Source organism: Coffea eugenioides, chromosome 4 (genome assembly GCF_003713205.1).
Source record: "Coffea eugenioides isolate CCC68of chromosome 4, Ceug_1.0, whole genome shotgun sequence".
Lineage (NCBI taxonomy): Eukaryota > Viridiplantae > Streptophyta > Magnoliopsida > Gentianales > Rubiaceae > Coffea > Coffea eugenioides.
In genome coordinates this window covers 12,950,917-12,971,850 of record NC_040038.1, presented here as the reverse complement: position 1 = coordinate 12,971,850, position 20,934 = coordinate 12,950,917, and the positions used below count along the sequence as shown (strand labels likewise).

General features: G+C 38.7%; 2 protein-coding genes across 3 annotated transcripts; one reads left to right on the top strand and one right to left on the bottom strand.

Moving 5' to 3' along the window:
* Positions 1–233: 233 nt before the first annotated feature.
* Positions 234–2,937, bottom strand: LOC113769078 (putative disease resistance RPP13-like protein 3). Its single transcript, XM_027313561.1, has one exon. It carries the CDS (start codon positions 2,865–2,867, stop codon positions 234–236), a length of 2,634 nt encoding a protein of 877 aa, XP_027169362.1. The 5' UTR covers positions 2,868–2,937.
* A 10,426-nt stretch (positions 2,938–13,363) lies between these two features.
* On the top strand, positions 13,364–20,233 carry LOC113767613. 2 transcript variants are annotated; one of them, XM_027311763.1, is made up of 10 exons: positions 13,364–13,540; positions 13,664–16,995; positions 17,089–17,285; positions 17,397–17,468; positions 17,580–17,732; positions 17,816–17,979; positions 18,324–18,471; positions 19,198–19,308; positions 19,541–19,628; positions 19,725–20,233. In XM_027311763.1, the coding sequence occupies exons 2-10, from the start codon at positions 13,815–13,817 to the stop codon at positions 19,937–19,939; spliced, it is 4,329 nt and encodes a 1,442-aa protein (XP_027167564.1). In that variant the 5' UTR covers positions 13,364–13,540; positions 13,664–13,814; the 3' UTR covers positions 19,940–20,233. The 2 variants fall into 2 exon arrangements, with proteins under 2 accessions (XP_027167564.1, XP_027167563.1); XM_027311762.1 differs by having other exon boundaries at positions 13,366–13,540; positions 19,198–19,320.
* Positions 20,234–20,934: the final 701 nt, after the last annotated feature.

Below are 20,934 nucleotides of genomic sequence, written 5' to 3'. Positions count from 1 at the left end.
AAATCCTATAAGGTATAGGTGCAGGCGCTGTTAGTTGCCCAAAATATCATTAATAACAAAAGAGTCATTCCTTGTTTAATAGTGGGACAATTAAAAAAGCAAGCATTGCAGTGTGAGAGTTCAAACAATTAAAACAAAGGACTTAAAAAGCTTGTGAATTGGGGAAAACAATAACGGAAACATTCTTTTTATCTATATATTTCGATAAAAACTTGAAATAATTTTATTAATCACTACAAGATATGGCACAAGAATAGTGGAACCAGTGGAAGCAGTAGCAGACCCGAAGGATCCCACTCATGAATTACATCAAGAGTACATGTAGGCGGCACTTCCGGCAACTTCCGACATTTGCCGCACTTCCTGATTCTCAGGCACCGGAGCTGTGGCAATGCACCTTTCTCCGCCTTTATTTCACGCAAATCAGATAGGCCATTGAGCTCAAGGAATTTCAATTGGTGAAACCCATGCCCAGAAATGACTAGCTGTTGTTCCTTGTATGCATCTTTCATTTTGAGGAACGACAGCTGTCCCAACTTCTCTAGTACTGGCATTGGGTCATTCCAGAGTGACATGTCTTTCAAAGACAAGCGAGAGAGATTTGGAGGGAAATCAGGAGGTAGCATTTTCCACTGCCCGGATAGCTTAAGCTCTGTTACTTGATGGAGCTTAGAAAGTCCATATAGAGGCGGCAACCAGAATCCTCTTCCTTCAATAGAATAAAGATGTAACGTCTTTAGGCTTCCAACCTCAGATAAATGCGTGCAGAGTTTGTCTATGTTTGACCTGTCATCCACCCAAATCCCCAGTTTCTGAAGACTTGTCAAAGTTTTCATGTTATTATGCATAATGTCATCAAAGCGTACGCGTGACAGAGTCTGGAGATTTCTCAATCCTTCAATCTTAAGAGGCACATCACATTTCATATCATACGCATATAGATGCCGTAAACTTTCAAGCTTCCAAATGAAATTTGAAACTCTCACTGGGTAAGAGTTCCGTATGTCAAGAGTTTGTAGGTTGCGCAAGCAACCGAAGGAATGAGGGAGCCTGCGAATGGATGTGCCTCTTAAACCGAGGTATCTTAGAAGCCTGACTTCACCAATTCCTTTTGGCAAATTATAACCCATCTTAACATTCTCAAGGTCTAGCATCCTAAGCTTTCTGAAACTTTTGAAACTAAGACTAATGCCTTCCCTGTAATCGTGGACATTGAAAAAGAGCAGAGACCGGAGAGGAGGGATCGAAGTCCCAAAATAGTAGTTTTTATCCAAAGGGAGACTATGAACAGCAAGGTACCTGGATTTGACTGATATTTTACCATCTCTGGTGTCATGGATCTGAAAAAAATTTTCATCCTCTGCCTTCCTGATTGCAACCTCTCGCAGTAAATCATGGATTCTGCAGCTTTTAATCCTCTCATCAACAGTCGTTTCCACCACCTGGACCATATTCCTGCCACAAAGTCGTTCCACATCATCATATGCTGCAGTTTCCTCCAAATTTTCTGCATCTCTTTTCTGCATTATTCCCTCTGCAACCCACATATGGATCAACTTGGGCACAGAAATCACGGAGGCTTCGGGAAACAAACCCAAATACAAAAAGCAAAATTTCAGATTGGGAGGAAGATCTGCATAACTTAATTCCAGAATTGCCGATACTCCACTCTGGCTCCTTGAGAGGTTTCTGTTGAAGCTGTTGAGAACTTTCTCCCATTCACTCTTCAACTCTTTCTTGCCCAGTAGCAGCCCACCTACAACTGTGATGGCCAGTGGCAGACCAGCACATCTCCTTGCAATCTCTCTGCCCACTTCTTCCAAATCCGAAGGACACCCAGCATTATCCCCGTGGGCTAAGGCCTTTCTGAGAAACAACTGCCAGCTATCCTCCTTCCCCAATGTTTTCAGCTCATGTGGGATGCTAAGAGCATCTGCGTGTACGGCAACATCCCGATTGCGACTTGTAAGTAGCAATCTACTTGATGTGCTACTATCAGGAAAGGCATTCCTGGCTAGACAATCCCACGCTTCTTCCTCCCATACATCATCAAGTACCACAAGATAACGTTTATCTTGTAGATCTTGATAGAGCCTTTGTTCCAAGTCCTGCTCCTGCATCTTTTCCAACATGTCAAGTAGCTCATTAGTCATCGGATGTAATTGCTTTATGATTGTCCTCAGCGTCTCTTTGTGATTGTAGCTTGAAGAGACGCATACCCAAGCACGGCAGTTGAATCTAGTCATGAGGTCAGCATGGTTATAAACTTTTTTGGCTAGAGTTGTCTTACCTGCACCTCCCATGCCAATGATTGAAACCACGCGGCGGTTTCTGTCCTCTTTCAAGAGTTCTGTCACCAGGGATTTTGTCATCTCCTCGAAGCCCACAATATCCTTGTCCTCGCTGAGAGGAGAGGACCGCCGGAGCCGTTGAAGCTCTTCTCCATGTGTACTCGTTCCCTCTCCAAGATTTTTGATACCAAACTTTTCGCGGCTAGCGGCTATGTTATCGAGCCTTGTCTGTAAGGACTCAATCTCTTTACCGATCTTGTTAAGGCTCACAATCCGCCAGGGATAATATGCCAATCTAGTCACAAATCCCTTATCTCTTATACTTTCAATTTTGCTGGCAAAGATCTCAATGATATCCTCCGCATCGTAGGCAGCGGCTCTGATTTCAGAAACCCAGTTGCGGATCCTCGCATCTTCATCTTGCCTCTGATCAGCATCTTTCAGGAAACACCGCATCCGGACCAGATCATTTTGAAGTCTCTCAACTTGGCCTCGAACACCTTTCAGGAAAACAATTTTTTGAATCAGCAGATCACCAGTTCTCTCAACAACGAGAGAGATAACAGGGTCAGCCATCTAATCTATGAGAGCTTTGCTTCTCAATAGAAGAGTAAGAAGAACAAGAAATGGGGGAGAGGCTCTTATATTTCAAGTGCAGTTGCAAAGCCAGATTAATACCTGCATCTGTTTTTCTACACATTTTTATAAAGCAGAAGTGGCTAATGCAAAGACCGTATATCTTGTCTGTAGGTAAGGAATCAATGACTTTACAAGAAATCTATATTCAGTTTGTACGTAAATGATGATTCCAATCGTATGTTCTTTAACTCTGCTTTTCAAGCACTGGGTAGGGGATTTCACGATAACAAGTTACCTTATAGCATATTTTCAACACAACATAACCAAGTCACCTTTATAGAGGGCAAAAAAAAGGATGGTGTAAGATTCCTATCTCAATCTTCGACTTGATTTTCCATCATCTACCTCTGCCTTTTTCTTGATTGTCAGTTTCTTTTTCTTTCTTAAACATGATTTTCTGCTTTCATTGAGAACGGACCAAAATAAATAAATAAATAAAACCAAATTAAATGAAAGATGTGCATTTTGGTATCACTACTACTATACTTACTAAGATGTTTAGCATGCTAACTACAATATTGTCAATATTTGGCTTAACAACTTGGCTACAATATTGTACTAAAAGTTTGCAGATTTTGAAAGAAGTTTGTTTAGCCAATCAACAATGAAGACCATATTATATGATATAATTTACAGGTGGAAATGGAATTTCTCAAACCAATCTATATCTTGTCTATAGGTAAGGAATCAATAAATTTACAAGATATCTACATTCAGTTTGTACGTAAAGGATGATTCCAAGTCTCCAACCTCACCCTCGTGCTTAGTGAATCGAATATTTGCCAATGGTTCAGTGTCGTTTTAACTGATCTTAGAAGAGACCCGCGGTTCCATAGTCCCATGTTTTCCTTCCAGTTTTGTCCTTCATCTTCTTAAACAAAAGCAACTACTCCAGTCAAAAGAAAGCAGGTCCAAACAGCAATAGCTTGTGCAGTTTTTTTAGTCCAAAATTTAGTTTTTCTCTCTATCTCGCCACCCCCCCCCCCCCCCCCCAAGGCTGCACATCTTACAACTGTAGTGCCAGATTAATTACCCTTCTCTTTTAAGAATCGTAAAGCAGCCCAGAATTCAATTCTCTCTTAACCTAGAGCGTCAGCTTCTTTAATACCATATACAAAATTCGTTTCTTTGTCTTTCAAATATACCCTTCTGTTAAACTTTCAGCTTTCTCCTTAACAGCTTATGAAGATAAGAATCTTCAACAGAACATGACCGAGTTATCCTTATAGTGGAAAAAAGAACAGGAGCAAAGAATTCCTACCTCAACATTTAAGTCAAGTTTTCATCATTTATCTCTGCTTTTCCTTTTGTGGGTCAGAGTGGAAGCCTGGCCTCATCAACACTCCACATTATTGGTGATGAAATCTATTGCATTGTCACTAATCACAACAATGCCTTGAAAGATTTCATAGAATTCCTTTGCAGTACATTGACATAAGGGTTGCAAGATAATTAACGATATCACTGAATCATAATGTACCTGTCAACTATGTTAGTCTTGACAGTTAAATCTGTCATGCAGAACCAGCTCACATGTGAATTAGTGTGTGAAAAAAGGTAATGAACAGATAAACAAGTATTATTACCCTCTAAAAATAATAAGCTGGGTGGAGTAGAGGGTAAAGCTAATGAACCAGCTATTAACATTTCAGTAGACAAATATTTTGAAATTCATTCGTAAAAGTTAAAAACATGGAGATATAAAGGAGTTACTTAGAACTTTCTTTAATTAATCTTCACCCATAACAATCAAATCAATTTGTAAGATACCGCTTGCAGACTAAGAATTGATTCAGAACATAACAAAACCTCATTGAGTTTCCAACTCAAAAACAGGGCTGCCTATTTATGATTTCCAGCATTAGCAGCGCCTGAATAATCTAAAGCTATGCATGTCAAAAAACTATAAAAATGGTGCCGCTAGAAACTAGATTTAAAATAATAATAATAATAATAATAATCCGTAGAAGACAATAATGTTGTGACTCGAACCATAAGTTGGCCTATATTGGCTCAAAAAGTTAGGACTCGGGATATGCCCAATACTTGATAGGTTGCATTTTTTATCGTTTAATTTATGATTGTTTTTCCCTTGATTTCAGTCAAATATTGCATTAATTGGTGGATTCTACTTATATTTGATAATATTGGTTGCAGGGACTCGGAGCGAAAAAGGATTTAAAGACATGATTTTTAACTGGATTTTTGTGCAATTCGACGTGAACACATTAAGATCTAATCCTACATGTCTGGGAAGCTCGGGAGTTGAAGCGTAATCTTCAGTCTGAGTTAAAGTTTCAAGAGTCTCGGATGTTTCACCAAATGGACAGGATGATTTGTTTTGCTCATTAAGATATGATTTGTTAGAGGCAAATTGACTCCAACTAGGAGAAGATTTGATTGGTTTCGTTGGAAACAATGTGAATTAGCTTTAGTAGGAACGAAAACGAAAGGAGCATTATCGTTTCTTTATTCATGCTCGTATCAATGGGTTGAGTCTTACCCAAATCTAATATACTTGAATAGAGTTTCGATTTAATTTGTCAAACCCAAACCCTATAAGAAATTCATGGGTTTTGGTAGGATCTGATATTTTATTATCTAGATCTAAAGCCAAATTTATACTAAACTCTATCCACACCCACGTAATACGTATATCTATTAGTAAGGAGTGCGCGCTGCCATTAGACACTGTTAGAAAATTCCTTGTTTTTAAGATGATTAAATTTGTTTGAGTACCTACGCTGATGATTGGTCTTGGATTATATAGCCAATTTCAATGACAAAGCATTTAAAAAAAAAAATATTTTCCTAGCAAAGAAGGGTGAGGCTCAAGAATCGAGAAGAAGAGAAGGAGATTTAAACCCAAAACCTCTAATTTCTAAAATTATAATTCTAACCACTAAATCAATTTACAATCAGGAAGCGAGATGTGAGAAATTTCAAAAACAGAAAAAAAAATGAAGTGCTGATTGCTTGATTTACGCTTCAGAATAGTGGCAAACCAAATTAGTTAGTACACAAAGGCCAAGCCATTGCTTGAAAAGCAGAGTTAAGAATCTATGCCTTAAACAGATTTACTCACCTGATTAGTCCAAATTTTGTTTTCCCATCTCTATACCTACCTATATTACCCCCTCCTCCCCGGGGCTGCATGTCTTACAACTCTAGTGCCAGATTAATTACCCTTCTCTTTTAAGAATCGAAAAGCAGCCCAAAATCCAATTCTCTTAACCATCTATACAATTCGTTTCATCGTCTTTCAAAAATATCCTTCTGTTAAACTATCAACTTTCTCCTAACAGTTTATTGTAAGTGCATGAAGATAAGAATCTTCATCAGAATATGACCAAGTTACCCTACCTCAGCGTTAGCAAAGGGAAAGGGAAAGAATCCCTACATCAACGTTTAGGTCAAGTTTTCATCATTTACCTCTGCTTTTCCTTTGTGGGTCAGAGTGGAATCCTGGCATCAGCAACATTCCACATAATTGGCGAAATGTATAGCAGTGTCACTAATCACAATGTCTTGAAAGATTCCATGAAATTCCTTTGCAATACATTGACATAAGAGTTGCAAGATAACAAATGATAGCAGAAATTTGCTCAGATAAGTCCGAGATTTTATTCAAAAGGATTGTTTGCTTATTCATTATAAACTGTCATCTCTAGTCAAAAAATCTGCAAGATAATTCTCATCAGATTTTATTAGTTCAATTTCAATCATACCGAATCTCAACATGCCAGTTAACTATATTAGTCATGATATTTAATCTGTCCCGTAGCAGCTTACATGTGAATTACCGTGTGAAAGTTGGTAATGAATAGATAAACAAGTATTATGAAGGTGAGTTAGGTGAGTTGGCCACTAGGTGAAACTTAAAATGCAGACCTGGTTGGGAAAAAAAAAAAGGGCAAATTCCACTTTACCCCCCAGTGGTTTAGCTTTTTTTTACATAACCCCCCTATGATTTTAAAAGCTATACATAATCCCCTTATAGTTTGGATTAAAGTGTCAAAGTGACGGAAATGGTCATTCATAACGGCGTCATCTAAAATATCAAAATTACCCTTATGTAAAGTTGAAATTTATGCATTAACCAAGGGGGGTTATGTGTATATTTTGAAAATCATAAGGGGGTTATATGGTAAAATATTAAATCATAAGGGGATTATATGGTAAAATATAAAAATCATACGGGGGTTAATGTGTCATGTATTTATAAGGGTAATTTCGACATTTTTAGAAGTTCCGTTACGAGTGACTATTTCCGTTACTTTGACACTTTAATCCAAACCATGAGGGGGTTATGTATAGCTTTTGAAACCATAAGGGGATTATGTAAAACAAGGGTAAATCACAGGGGGGTAAAATATAATTTACCCAAAAAAAAAAAGAAGTATTATTACACCGTAAAATTAATAGGATGAGTGCAGTAGAGGGTAAAGGTAACGTGCCCGTTTTCATCTTTTTTTTTGTCTTCCTTTTTCTTTTTCTCCTTGATTTCAATGATATTCATCGAGATTCCTCAACAAATATAGAGAGGGCATTGCAAGGGATCAAACATTTATCATATGTTGTGTAGCTATTTCAGATATGCATGTCATTATCAAAAAAAAGAAAAAAGAAAAAAAAACATGCATGTCAATAATCTGAAAAGGCATGACATCAGGAATTACACGTGCTCAATCTAATTTAATACAACAAAATAAATTAACATTTCAGTACATAAATATTTTATAAATTCATTCGTAAAAGTTAAAGCCGTGGATATATAAAAGAGTCACTTCAACTTTCCTTAATCTTTATCTATAACCATGCATATCAACGGGTTGGTCTTATCCAAATCCAACCAAAACTCAATATATTTGAATAGAGTTTGAATTTAATTTGTCAAATCCAAACCCTGTAAGGGATTCATGGATTTTGGTAGAATCTAATTTTTTATTATCTAAACCTAAAACCAAATTCATACCAAACTCTATTCACACCCATGTATAAATAAAATATATACATATATCTATTAGTAAGGAGTGCGCACTGCCACTAGACACTTTTAAAAAATTCCTTGTTATTAAGATGATTATTTTTGTTTGAGTACCTACAGTGATGATTGGCCTTGGATTATACAGCCAATTTCATTGCCAAAGCACTTTTTTTAAAAAAAAAAATTATTTTCCCAGCAGAGAAGGGTGAGACTCAAGAATCGAGAAGAAGATAAGGAGATTTAAACCCAAAACCTCTAATTTCTAAAATTATAATTCTAACCACTAAATCAATGCCTTCTCAACTTACTTTCAATAATTATAGAACCATTAATATGGAAGGCAATTTTGGTTGCCATTACCATTAAAATCGGCAATCCCATTTGCCTCATCCATACTTTTCGGTTTGGCTGTTTTTTCCCCCCTGAATTAGAATTAACACCTAGCAAACGCTTAAAAGACTTATTTCACTACTAGGTCTAATTGCTTAATGATTCACTTACTACCAGATCTTAATGCTTGATACATAACCTGTAATTAAATTTTCAATTCTCCTTTTTCTCATATGCGGAAGTAAGCCTTCAACGAATCTATGTTCTGTGGATTGAATCCCCCAAAATGAAGCTCATGAAAAGAAAAATAGCTTAGATATTTGGCACAAAAAAAAGTGCCATACAAAGCAAGAAAAATTTCATTAACGAAATTTTATCGCACTAGGATAAAAAGCGATTGTAATTCTGTGTTGCATGAACTCATTGCACTGGGAAAAAAATGCGATTAAAAAGTTCATGGCACTTTCTATGGCACAACTAAATTCACAAAAATTGCCATTTTCATGGCACTTTTTTGAGAATGCAACCAAAAGTTTATTGTCAAGGCATTTCATCTGAAGTGCCATGAAGAATATGTTCCACAAATTTGAGATTCTAAGTTCACTATTCTTCTGCTTGACCACCACCACTCTCTTGGGAGAGTAAAGCTGACTAAAGTCTGGCTCATCATGTACCATTTTACTCTTGAAACCTAGTCCCATCTGCAAGATTGGATAGTCAAATATTCTGAGGTTAGAGACGTTGGATACCTTGTCATCATCTTGCCCATGAAGCCTACTGACAAAACTTTTTGTAATAAGGTCAAGCTTATCAAGAGTGGATGTGTGCTTCAGCTCTTCTGGCAACACTTTTAACTAGTTGCAGCTCCTGATTCTTAGGCACCGCAGTTGTGGTAATGCACATTCTGCACCTTTAATGCATATAAAGGATCATGGTATCCACGCCCTCTGATTTCAGGGAACTTCGACTGGTGAAAGTGATTCCCAGAAATTGTTAGATGCTGCCTCCCATTTTCAATTTCATTTTATGGAACGACAGCAGTCCCAAATTCTCTAGCATTGGCATCATGGTTCAAAGTCACGGGTCACGGTTGCGGTAGCGGCCCGGACCGTTTCACATTAGTCTCGGCATATCGGTCGCGGTCTCGACGAGACGCGAATTTTTGAAATATTTAATATTTTAAAAATTGTAAAAAATATGATAAACAAAGATAATTAAAAAATTAGTAAAAATAATAAAAATTCAAGTTGACTCGAGATGACTCGGAGTGATTCGGTGTGACTCGGCCGTTTCAACCTTTCACGGTGACGTTTCGGTGAGTCAAGTATTTCGAAATCGTATCGTTCCGGTATTGTATCGGGAGGGCCCGAGACGGTGACGACTCGGCCGAGTCTTTGAACCATGATTGGCATTGGATCATCCCTGAGATGTGTGGATCTCAAAGACAAGCGAGAGAGGATTTGGAGGGAAGTCAGGAGGCAGCATTTTTATATCTCCATACAGCTTAAGCTCTGTTTGTATACTTGAGCATAGAAAGCCCAACTAAAAATGGAAACTTGTTTCCATGCTGAGCAGCACTGTCATAACTCATAAAGATATAAGGTCTTTAGGTTTCCAAGGTCAGATAAATGCACGCAGAGTTTATCCATCTCGGAGCTGACATCTGCCCAAATTCCTATTTTCCAAAGACTCGTCAAAGTCATCATGTTACTATGGATGATATGATCAAAATGTATGCATGACAAAGTCCTGAGATTCCTCAATCATTCAATCTTAAGTGGCACGTTGCATCTATATCATATGCATATACATGACATAAACTTTCAACCCTCCAAATGAAATTTGGAAACTTCCACTTGCCAATAATTGAATATATATGTCAAGAGTTTTTAGGTTTTGTAAGCAACAAAAGAACGAGGCAGCCTTTCTATCACTATTTCTCTTGGATAGAGGTACCTCAAAAGCCTGACTTCACCAATTTCTTGTGGCAAGCATTTAATGTTAACATTCTAAGCTTTCTGAAACTTATGAAGGTAAGGCTAACAATTCTATAGTATTTATGAACATTGAAAAACAGAAGAGACCAGAGATGAGGTGTAGAATACTCAAAATATTTGTGATCCTGAGGAAGAATATGAAGAGCAACGTACCAGGATTTAGCTAGTATTTCATCATCTCTCATGTCACGGGTCTAACAAAAAATTTTCATCCTTTGCCTTTTTGATCGTGAGCTCTCGCAATAAATCATGGGCTCGACAGTTTTTGATCCTCTCATCAGTGCTCATTACTGCCACCTGAAGCATATTTCTGCTCAAAAGTTGTTGCACATCATATGCTGCAGTTTCCTCCAAATTTACTGTTCTGCATCTCGCAGCTAAATTATTCCCTTGGCAATCCACATATGGATCAATTGGCTCACGAAAACCTCGTAGTCTTCCAGAAACAAGCCCAAATACAAAAAGCAAAATTTAGGATTGGGAGGAAGGCCTGCATGACTTGATTCCAAAATTGCTGATTCAATAAGTATGCACCAACATTGTTTGAGTACCTTCTCCCATTCACTCTTTAACTTTTTCTTGCCTAGTAGCAGGCCACCTTCAATGGTTATGGCCGGTGGTAGACCAGCATATCGCCTTGCAATCTCTCTGCTTGCTTCTTCCAAATAGGAAGGACACCCAGCATTAGCTCCATCTGCAAAGACCTGATTGAGAAACGACTGTCAGCTGTCTTCTTGCCCCAAAGTTTTCAGCTCATACCAAGGTTCGAAGACTCGGCCGAGACCGAGACGTCTCCGTCTCGGCTTAGCCCGAGACGAGACCGCGACGAAACGTTTCCGAGATACATGACAGGCCGAGACGTCACCGTGAAAGGTTGAAACGGCCGAGTCACACCGAGTCATCTCGAGTCAACTTGAATTTTTATTATTTTTACTAATTTTTAATTATTTTTATTTATCATATTTTTTACAATTTTTAGAATATTAAATATTTCAGAAATTCACGTCTCGCCGAAACCGCGACCGAAATGCCGAGACCAATGTGGAACGGTTCAAGCCGCGATCGCGACTGCGACCGCGACTTTGAACCATGGCTCATACGGGATGTTAAGAGCATCCGCATGCTTGTAAGTAAAAATGTACTTGATCTACGGACATCAGGGAAGGCCCTAGCAACACAATCTCACGTTTCTTCCTTCCATATATCATCAAGTACCACAAGATAACATTTAGCTTGTTGATATTTTTTACCAAGTCCTGCTCTTGCATCTTTTCCAATATTTCAAGTAGCTCATTCGTTAATTGTATTCAACTGCTTTATGCTCTCAGCATCTCTTTGTGATTGTGGCTTGAAGAAACACAGACCCAAGCACGGCAGTCAAATCTTGACCTCAAATTAGCTTGATTATAAACCTTTTTGGCTTGAGTTGTCTTACCAACACATCCGTTGCCAATGATTGAAACCGAATGGCGGTTTAATATTCCAAAAGTTTTTACAACTTACAGTGGAATGGTATTGTCCGCGAGCTAGACTCTAAACATAGGAGAATATGCTATGGGCTCAACGAAAAAAATTATACTAGTATTTTATGTGAAAAGATTTAGTTTTGTAAACAGATATTACATTAGCATATGACTCCACAAATTAATTTCATAAGTAGTTTTTTTCCCCTTATAGGCATAGGCACCATCTGGATGGAGGGCACAAATTCCATAAAGAAATACTTTTCTCAATCTAAGCCCATCAACAAATATACTCAAAGAAAAAATGAATGTACAATCCAAGTACACAATATTTCGCAAAATCTTACTAATTTCCCCCAATTCGTATTCTATAGAAGCGTCTGATAAGAAAATTTATAACTTGCAGCTATTTGCTTATATGTGAGGACTTGGATTTAAATCGTTTTTTCTCCAAATTTGTGAGTTTATATGTAGTGATTTTGAGTTGTAATTTCAATCATTTGTGAATTAGTTCTTCATTGATTGTATTTCTTTTTCTCAAAATTTTCTCTTTACTCGTACAAAAAAATAGCTACTTATGTTATTTCATTAATTGATACTCCCTTCCTCCCATTTTGATAGTGTTATTTTCTTTTTCATCCTTCCTAAATTATATTATATAATATAGTTGACTTTCAATATTTATAAAATACTTTTATTTAATGTACTTTGTTATCTAACCTATTTTAGTTAATAAAGTTAACTTTTCTAAAACTTATTGACATATCAAAAGCCAAACTTTGATTCATGTCTTGAATGGTACACTTTTCATTAGTATTATCACTGTTATAAAAAAAAAAGTATTATCACTATAATTAATGTAAAGTTATAATAATTACTCATACTCCTAATGTTATAAGACAATTACAGTGGTAATTGTTGTAATGAATATAAAAATATCTTAAAAAAATAATAGATTAGATTTATTCTAACAACAAAGTTAAATAATTTTTCTTAAATTGTGTAAAAAAAATTCCAGACCATCAAAATTGAACGTAAAGGATATGAAAGTAGTTATTTATCATAACTTGAGACGAAAATAGTATAAGATTAGTTACTTATAATAGGGCAGAATTCGCAGAAATCCATTTAGAAAATATATTTTCTTCCCATATAAGCATTTGCATTTGCAATATTACATGAAGGCATTTCCATCGTATTAATTGAACCAAATCTTCCTCAAAAGGAAAATGGAACTTTTATTGCTGTCACTACTTTAGTCATGCTTACTAGTTTTGACAATTCACAAAGTCCACAAGTCCCTCTCCCATTATAAGAATATTCCTCTCCCTCTCATGGTTTTTCTATTCCCTCAAAATTGTCTCGTCCCATGTTTGCGTTTGTTTGACTCCCTAGCTCCAGCTCTGCATGCGCCTCTCCACGTGCCCTTTCCCCTCTCCCCGCTACACGCACTCACACACTAAACAGTACTGCCTCACCACTACTTAATACCTAAGAAACACTTTTCTGTAACAAATCAAGAATAACAGTAAGCAATTTACTGCTGTCTCTATCCATTCAATCCCAGCCCACATTTTTCCTTTGAATTTCTCCAAAATCTTCTTGCCCAAAAATTCCCAAATTCATATTTTTCCTGAAATATATATATATACAAAGAAAGAAAAATTAGGAAGAGGGGAGGGGGAGGGGTGAAAGGGATAGATAGAAGAAGAGTTTAGCAGCAGAGCACCTCACCGACTCAGCAGCAATTTGCCAGTTTGTACGCTCTCTCTTTCTTCTGTCGTCTCTCCCCCCTCTCTCTCTCTCTTGGGCCACCGCTAATTCCTTCTCCTGGTACAAGTGTTTTCTCTCTTTTCTTTTCTTTTCTTTTTTTTTTTACTGTTCTATTAGAATTTGTTAAATTTGAAAACTCTTTGTTTTTCTCGGATTGTAATTGCTTTTGTTGGGGTTTCTCAGGGGTTCAATGCTTGAGGGAAGTAATTGAGTGCAGTAAAAGAAATAAAAGCCCTAGAAAAATTTTGGATCAAGATTGTGAGTTTTCATTCTGGATTTGAACTAGAACCCGGAAATTTATTAGCTTTTGTGTATATAAGAGTGTAGATTTTAGATGGCTTTTGATCAGAATTCAATACCAAAAGATTTGCGCCCGTTGAATGTAGTTAGAACAGTGCCCGAGGACCACCGCATTGCCACAGTGACCTCGTCGGCGAGGCCTGTTGAGGGGTTTTACGGGAACCCTCCTCGCGACGGTAGCCCTAGTTCTTCTCAGGCTGTTTATTACCCTTCTACCGTGTCAGAGTCTGGGTTTGTTGGTCTGGGATTTGCTGGAAATGGTGCTGTTCCCGTTCCTGTTCCTGGGGCAGTCCAGGTTCCTGTTCCTGGGGTTCCTGGGTGGGTCCCGCGCATGGTGCCTCTGCCCCCATCAGGGGTATTGGCTGCCGGTGGGGTGGATTTAGGAGATTCGTCTTTTCATAGTCGAGGAAGGAGTGAGGGCACAGTTTCTGATCAAGCTAGTGATGGGTGTGGTGATGATTCTGTTTCAGGGAAGAAGGTCAAGTTTTTGTGTAGTTTTGGGGGGAATATATTGCCAAGGCCAAGTGATTCTGCATTGAGATATGTTGGTGGGCAGACTAGGATTATTAGTGTAAGGAGGGATATCAGTTTTCCTGATTTGTATCGGAAAATGGTCGATATATATGGACAGAATGTGGTCATTAAGTATCAGTTGCCTGATGAGGATCTTGATGCTCTTGTATCAGTTTCTTGTCCTGATGATCTTGAGAATATGATGGATGAGTATGAGAAGTTGCTTGAGAGGTCTCTGGATGGGTCTGCTAAGTTGAGGGTATTTTTGTTTTCTGCATCTGAGGTTGATTCAGTGGGTATGGTCCACATTGGTGATTGGCATGATAGTGGGCAGAAGTATGTCGAGGCAGTGAATGGTTATGTGGATGTTACTGGCAGACCTGCAATCACGAGGAAGGAGAGTACTGCTAGTGCAACTTCCACTCACAGTTCGGATGTGAACGGGTCCGAGGCTGTTGACAGCACAGCCCGTGGATCAGGGGAGATTACTGGTCCACCATCTACTTGTGTGTTGTCTCCAAGGGAGTTGAATTCAACCGCTTCTCAAGAAGCTTTGACAAGAACGTCAGGTTTTGATCCAAGTCCTGCAGTTTCTGCTGAAGCTTCTGCTGTTCCACCTAGTATGCTAGTGAGTAACTCTGGTCATTCACCTTCATCTGCTAATGTGGAGAATGAGTTGGCTAAAATTGTGACTGCTAATGGGCAGCAAAAAATGGGGTATGAAATGCAGCAAGTGGAGGCAACTATTCCAGCGCCTTCTCCTTACTTGCATCCTTACATGGATCCCCAGCAAGAAACTGGTATCCGTTCGGATTATGTTCAGAATCCTGCTCAGATGGGTTTCCCTACACAGCTTTTGGGGACTGTGGCACCTGTGTTTGCCCAACAGCATATCAGTCCTACAGGTACCACCCATCAGCAGTTTTTTCCTGCAGTTCACATGACTATGGTTCCTTCCTCTCATGTCAGCATGAATCCAAATCTGGTTCAACCTATGGTTCAACCACAGCAAATCCTGTTGGAGCCTTATCCTACGGAAAGCCAATTAGGTCAGAGAATTGTCCATGCTCCTGCTGACCCAGGTTATAATGCATTTCATCCTCCAGTTCCTCATACATTGCTGGGTGGAGCTTATGGCTGGCATCAGATCCCCCAAACAGAACATGTGGCCTACTCTGAAAGTTATGTGCCTCATCAGCAGGCATTAGCTCCTGACAATTTCCCACGATTTGAGGACTGTTACATGTGTCAAAAAGCATTACCTCATGCCCATTCAGACACATTAGCACGAGATCAGAAGGAGAGCCCTGCAAGCTCTGATTCAAGATCAATATATCATAGTCTCTGTTTAGATGATAGAGGGCAGCCAGTTAGTAGGGCCTTTGCAGCTGGAGGTTTTGGGGAATCTGTGGTTGAACAACAGGGAATTGGGTCTCAACCAAAACTAGTGACTAATCTAAATCATGAAGTTGGAAACCCTCCGTCAGAGGGCAATAGATTAGCACAGAATGTAGAGGGTTACTATGCCAAGGATAGGATTATTCACCAAAGGCCAGAAAATATCGAGCAGCCTAGGATTCCAGTTTCACAAGGTTCGGTAGGAGTGACTGGAGGTATTCAATCTCCTTATGGGGTCCTTGTGGGTACCATTCCACAAACATCCCCTGATATTGCAGTCCAGCCAGTCCTTGCTTCAAGTCAATACCAAGTTACACAGGAATCTATGATGAGAAAACCGACTAATGTTGACGTTCCTGCAACTGGAGGCTTGCCTTTGCAGACATCTGATTATGTGCTGCAAGAATCTCCAAAAGATATTTCTGGTAATTTTCCTGTCTCAGCTCCTTTTGAAGATAACACCAAGCCTGTTCATGACCATCTCAAACAGATTGATGGGAGGATTGAGAATCTCCGGATAAGCCCTGCTGACGTGTTACCCATCAGTGAGCAGAGTAAATCGCCAACTGATAATCCCATAAAAGAAGAGATCTTGGACAATAGATCCCAGCAGGTTGTTGGGAGGGAGGCATATTTAGATGCCGCCTTTAGCAAACCAAAAGCTGTTCTTGATGCGAACAACTCAAGGTTAAATGACATCTTGCCTATTTCTTCAACTGAGGTTCCTTATGTGCAGAAATTGCAGCAGTCAGAACGTTATGAGGTAGCACAGCCTCCTCTGGCAGGTGATCTTGGGATGTATGGTCATTCAAAACTTGGCGTAAATTTGGTTCCAGATGAGATATTGTGCAATAGTGCTTTCTCTGGTGTTGATTCAGCTCAATTATCTGAAAGAAATGCTACTGTGGGTGAATGGAAGGAAAATGCTCCACGATACCACCCGAATATTGTCTCTGGTGGTATTGAAGCTGTTCAATCAGATGGAAGTACCCTGTCATCTGTATCTCCATCTTATAGGATAGGAGATTTGCCAGACAGCTCAAACTCACTGTTTAGCAACCAGGACCCTTGGAATTTGCGGCATGAGACGCATTTCCCTCCACCTAGGCCTATTAAAATTCAAATAAAGAAGGAATCTTTTGGTCCTAGGGATGCTTCTGGCGAGAATCGTTTTGACAATGGTGAATTGTTGATGGGCAGTAGCACGGGCTTGGTCACAGATTCGAGGGCAGAGGATAGAGTTGCCCATCCCTCAGGCAATCTGATCATAGATGTAAATTCAGAGCATTCACGGCCCAGTAAAGGTAAGGAACTTGTTCTAGTCGCTTTATTTTATACTGCATTTGCTAGTTCCATTTATGTTTCCAAGTGGTTTTACTCTTTTCTCCATGTTAAAGGTTCAGCTGAGGAACTGATCAAGCAAGAACTTCAGGCTGTTGCTGAGGGTGTAGCAGCTTCTGTCCTTCAATCTTCTCTGCCTTCAAATCCTGATTTATCAGGACACGGGAGGAGTGAATCACCTTCTACAAGCGTTGAAACCAACGAAGTTAACAATATTGATAAAGGAGGAGTGCTGAATTTAGATAAAATTGAGGTATGTGACTCTTCTTTGTACCATTTCTGACAGTCCTTTCAGACTGTTGCACCATTTTCTTCTTATTACAACCTGCTTATGCACTTCATTGCTCCTGATATACTTATTTAGGAAATCAAGGCCAAATTGCCGGAGAAGATAAATTTTGGGTTCCCTATTTCAGATGGCCTTGGCCGCTTACAGGTTTGAGTTTGGGTTTTTTGTTCATTTCTTATTGATCTATGAGTCTGTCAGTTGATCTAAGCTTTTATTTTCCTTATCTCATCCTATTTCTGCTCTTGCGGCTGTCTGCAGATTATTAAGAATAGCGATCTTGAAGAGCTAAGAGAATTGGGTTCTGGTACTTTTGGTACCGTTTATCATGGGAAGTGGAGGGGTACAGATGTTGCAATTAAAAGAATCAATGATAGATGCTTTGCGGGGAAGGCATCAGAAGAAGAACGCATGGTCTATTCTATTATCCTGTGGTTCATATGTTAATTCTTCTGCATATTTGTTACTTACCTGTTTCATAATGTCTGATTGATTAGAGAGATGATTTCTGGAATGAGGCAATCAACCTTGCTGATTTGCACCACCCAAATGTGGTTGCATTTTATGGTGTTGTGCTTGATGGACCTGGAGGCTCTGTTGCTACTGTTACGGAATACATGGTTAATGGGTCACTGAGGAATGCTTTGCAGAAAGGTGACAGGTAATTTTTCCATCTCATAATGTCCATATTGTCTTCAAATTTGGAGTTATTTTGTTTCTGCTCACTTCTTCCCCTGGAATAAAGGGATTTCTTTTTTGGGGAGTTGGGAGTTGAAGGGCTGCTTTAGAGTCCTAAAGTAGATAGTATACTTAGATGAAAGTTCAACATCTTGATCCTAAAGAAACGGTTATGATGCATAAGATTGCTATGTCTATCCTATTAGCAAGCATCATTAGATAATCAAGGCACTATATGTGTACTATTTCTCCATTGTTGTTTTACTTAACTAGAAATATGCCACTACTAAGGTGTAGACGCTGATGCATCGTTACTTTTGTTACCAGGAATCTTGATAAGCGCAAGCGTCTTTTGATTGCTATGGATGTTGCATTTGGGATGGAATACTTGCATGGGAAGAAAATTGTACATTTTGACTTGAAAAGTGATAATCTATTGGTAAATCTCCGTGACCCACACCGCCCAATATGCAAGGTTAGTGGCTTCTTGAGAATTGTCATAAATTTTATTGTAGCTTTTGTTCTCATCTTCGGTACAAATGTATAAATCCATCCTTACATTGGCAAATAGTTTCCTCAAGCATGGTGACTTCTGGGAATGGATGCAAACTGATGCTTACTTTGCATGGGCATTATATATTTATTGGGAGTTGTTTGCAAAAGAGTTGCTACATTTTTGTTTTTTTCTGTGTGAAAGAACTGATGCGAAATGATATATTATACCCTTTACATTATGCAGTTTAGTTGCATAAAACTTATAATTACGCTAGATATTTGTAGTGACAGAGAAAAAATAAATAGAGCAAATCATTATTTCTCTTTTAAAAATCCAATTTGAACTATGTGTGTCTTTGATTTGTGTACCTATTAAACACGTGCCATTTATGAACTTGGGCTTTGGCAAGCAAAAGAGGCAAATTTGTGAAATAACCATATATTGGTTTTACTTTTCAAGGAAATCTAAAAGTGAAATGAACAGTAAGGCTGGAAGAATTAAATCTGGTCTTCATTTGTTTATCAACGTTCTACCGTACCGGAAGTCTTTAATACTTGACCTTTTCGACTTTGTGGCCCCCTGTTGATTGACATTAGTGTTAACATATTCTTGTATTTTCCTTCTTCCCTAATATGATTCAGAGATGCCTTATACTATCAATTGCAATAATTAGACTCTAATTGGTACATTTTCTTTTCTTTTCAGGTTGGTGATTTGGGGTTGTCAAAGGTAAAATGTCAGACACTAATCTCAGGTGGTGTGCGTGGCACCCTCCCTTGGATGGCACCAGAGCTTCTTAATGGGAGCAGTAATCTGGTCTCTGAAAAGGTTTTTGATACTTAAAAAGTTTGTTGCATTGGCGAATTAACTCATTCCCCCTGTTATTCCTCACCCCCCCCCCCCCTTTTTCTCTCTCTCTCTCTTCATCCCTCCCTCTGGGGGATGAATGGGGAGTTGGTGGCGAAGCTTATGAAGTTTCAAAATTGTGGAATATGGTTATGATATGCCCTTCCTTGACTTGAAGCCATGCTTTGACATTTTTGGCTAGGTTGATGTATATTCCTTTGGAATAGTGATGTGGGAACTAGTTACTGGTGAAGAACCATATGCAGACTTGCATTACGGCGCTATTATTGGTAATCTTGCACATATATTTGACAGTATCTGCAGTATTATTTTCATATGCAGGGAGACTTGGGTGCTTATTACACTGTCCTTGGACTCAATGGCAGGTGGTATTGTGAGCAACACGCTGCGCCCGCCTGTGCCAGAGTCTTGTGACCCAGATTGGAAGTCACTCATGGAAAGGTGCTGGTCAGCAGAGCCATCAGAAAGACCAAGTTTCACTGAGATTGTAAATGAATTGCGGTTGATGGCATCCAAACTTCCCCCAAAAGGACAAAACCAGCAGCCGGTTTCCTCCAAGCAACCTCAAGTTAAAAGCTGAATTTCCTGGGAACTCTCTTATTTTATTGAAAAGTTGTACACAAGTTTCAGATTTAGGCTAAACTCATACATTTTGGTTGGAATAGTCGACCAGTTTTAACTCTTTTGGTTTCGCAACTAGTGTCTCTGGTTGAAAAGAGTGAATGCATTGGGGAACGTTCACTTTTCTCGGCTTGTTGCACATTTCTGGACTTGTTACAGTATTGGCTCTTCTACTACTCAAAAGCCATGGGAAGAGTCCAGGATTTTGCTGCCACAATACTTGTGAGATAGATCATCTTATAATTGTTGCTTATGTGCCCCCATATACTTTTTTTTTTTCCGGAAACGATAGGTGGCCCCATATACTTCGGTTTGGTCAATTTTTATGTTGCAATCCTTACTGTTCTTTGGGAAGTGAGAGGGATTGTGCTAGGAAATTAGAACCAAAAAAAAATCAAACAATTTTGTAGAATACGAGAAAGATGAAAAAAAAAACCCCCCTGAAGTATCATTATAACCAAATTGAAATTCCAATCAGAAAATGTTTTGGTCCAATTTGACTGCTAGGAGCACAAGATAAGCATGAGGTTGCTAAGTTTATCCGATTAGCAAGCGTCATTAGATAATGAAGGCACTATGTGTTGTACTATTTCTCCATTTTTGTTTTACTTACCTAGAATTCTGCCGCTTGTAAGTTGCAAGCACTGCTACTTTTGGTTTTTTCTGTGTGAAAGAAGTGATGCAAAGTACTTTATTTATATGCTGTACATTTATGCAGTCTAGTGGCATCAATTTCATAATCTCACCCCAGATATTTGTAGTGACAAGAGTTTTAGAAAGAAGATAGAGCAAAATTGATACATTATGATATATATATATATATATATAGTTTATGAACTTGGACTTCGCAAGCAACGGAGGCAAGATTCTGAAATAACCATATCTTGGGTTTACTTTTCAAGGAAGGAATTTCAATGGACTATGATGAAGAGTAAGGCAAGAAATTAAATTGGG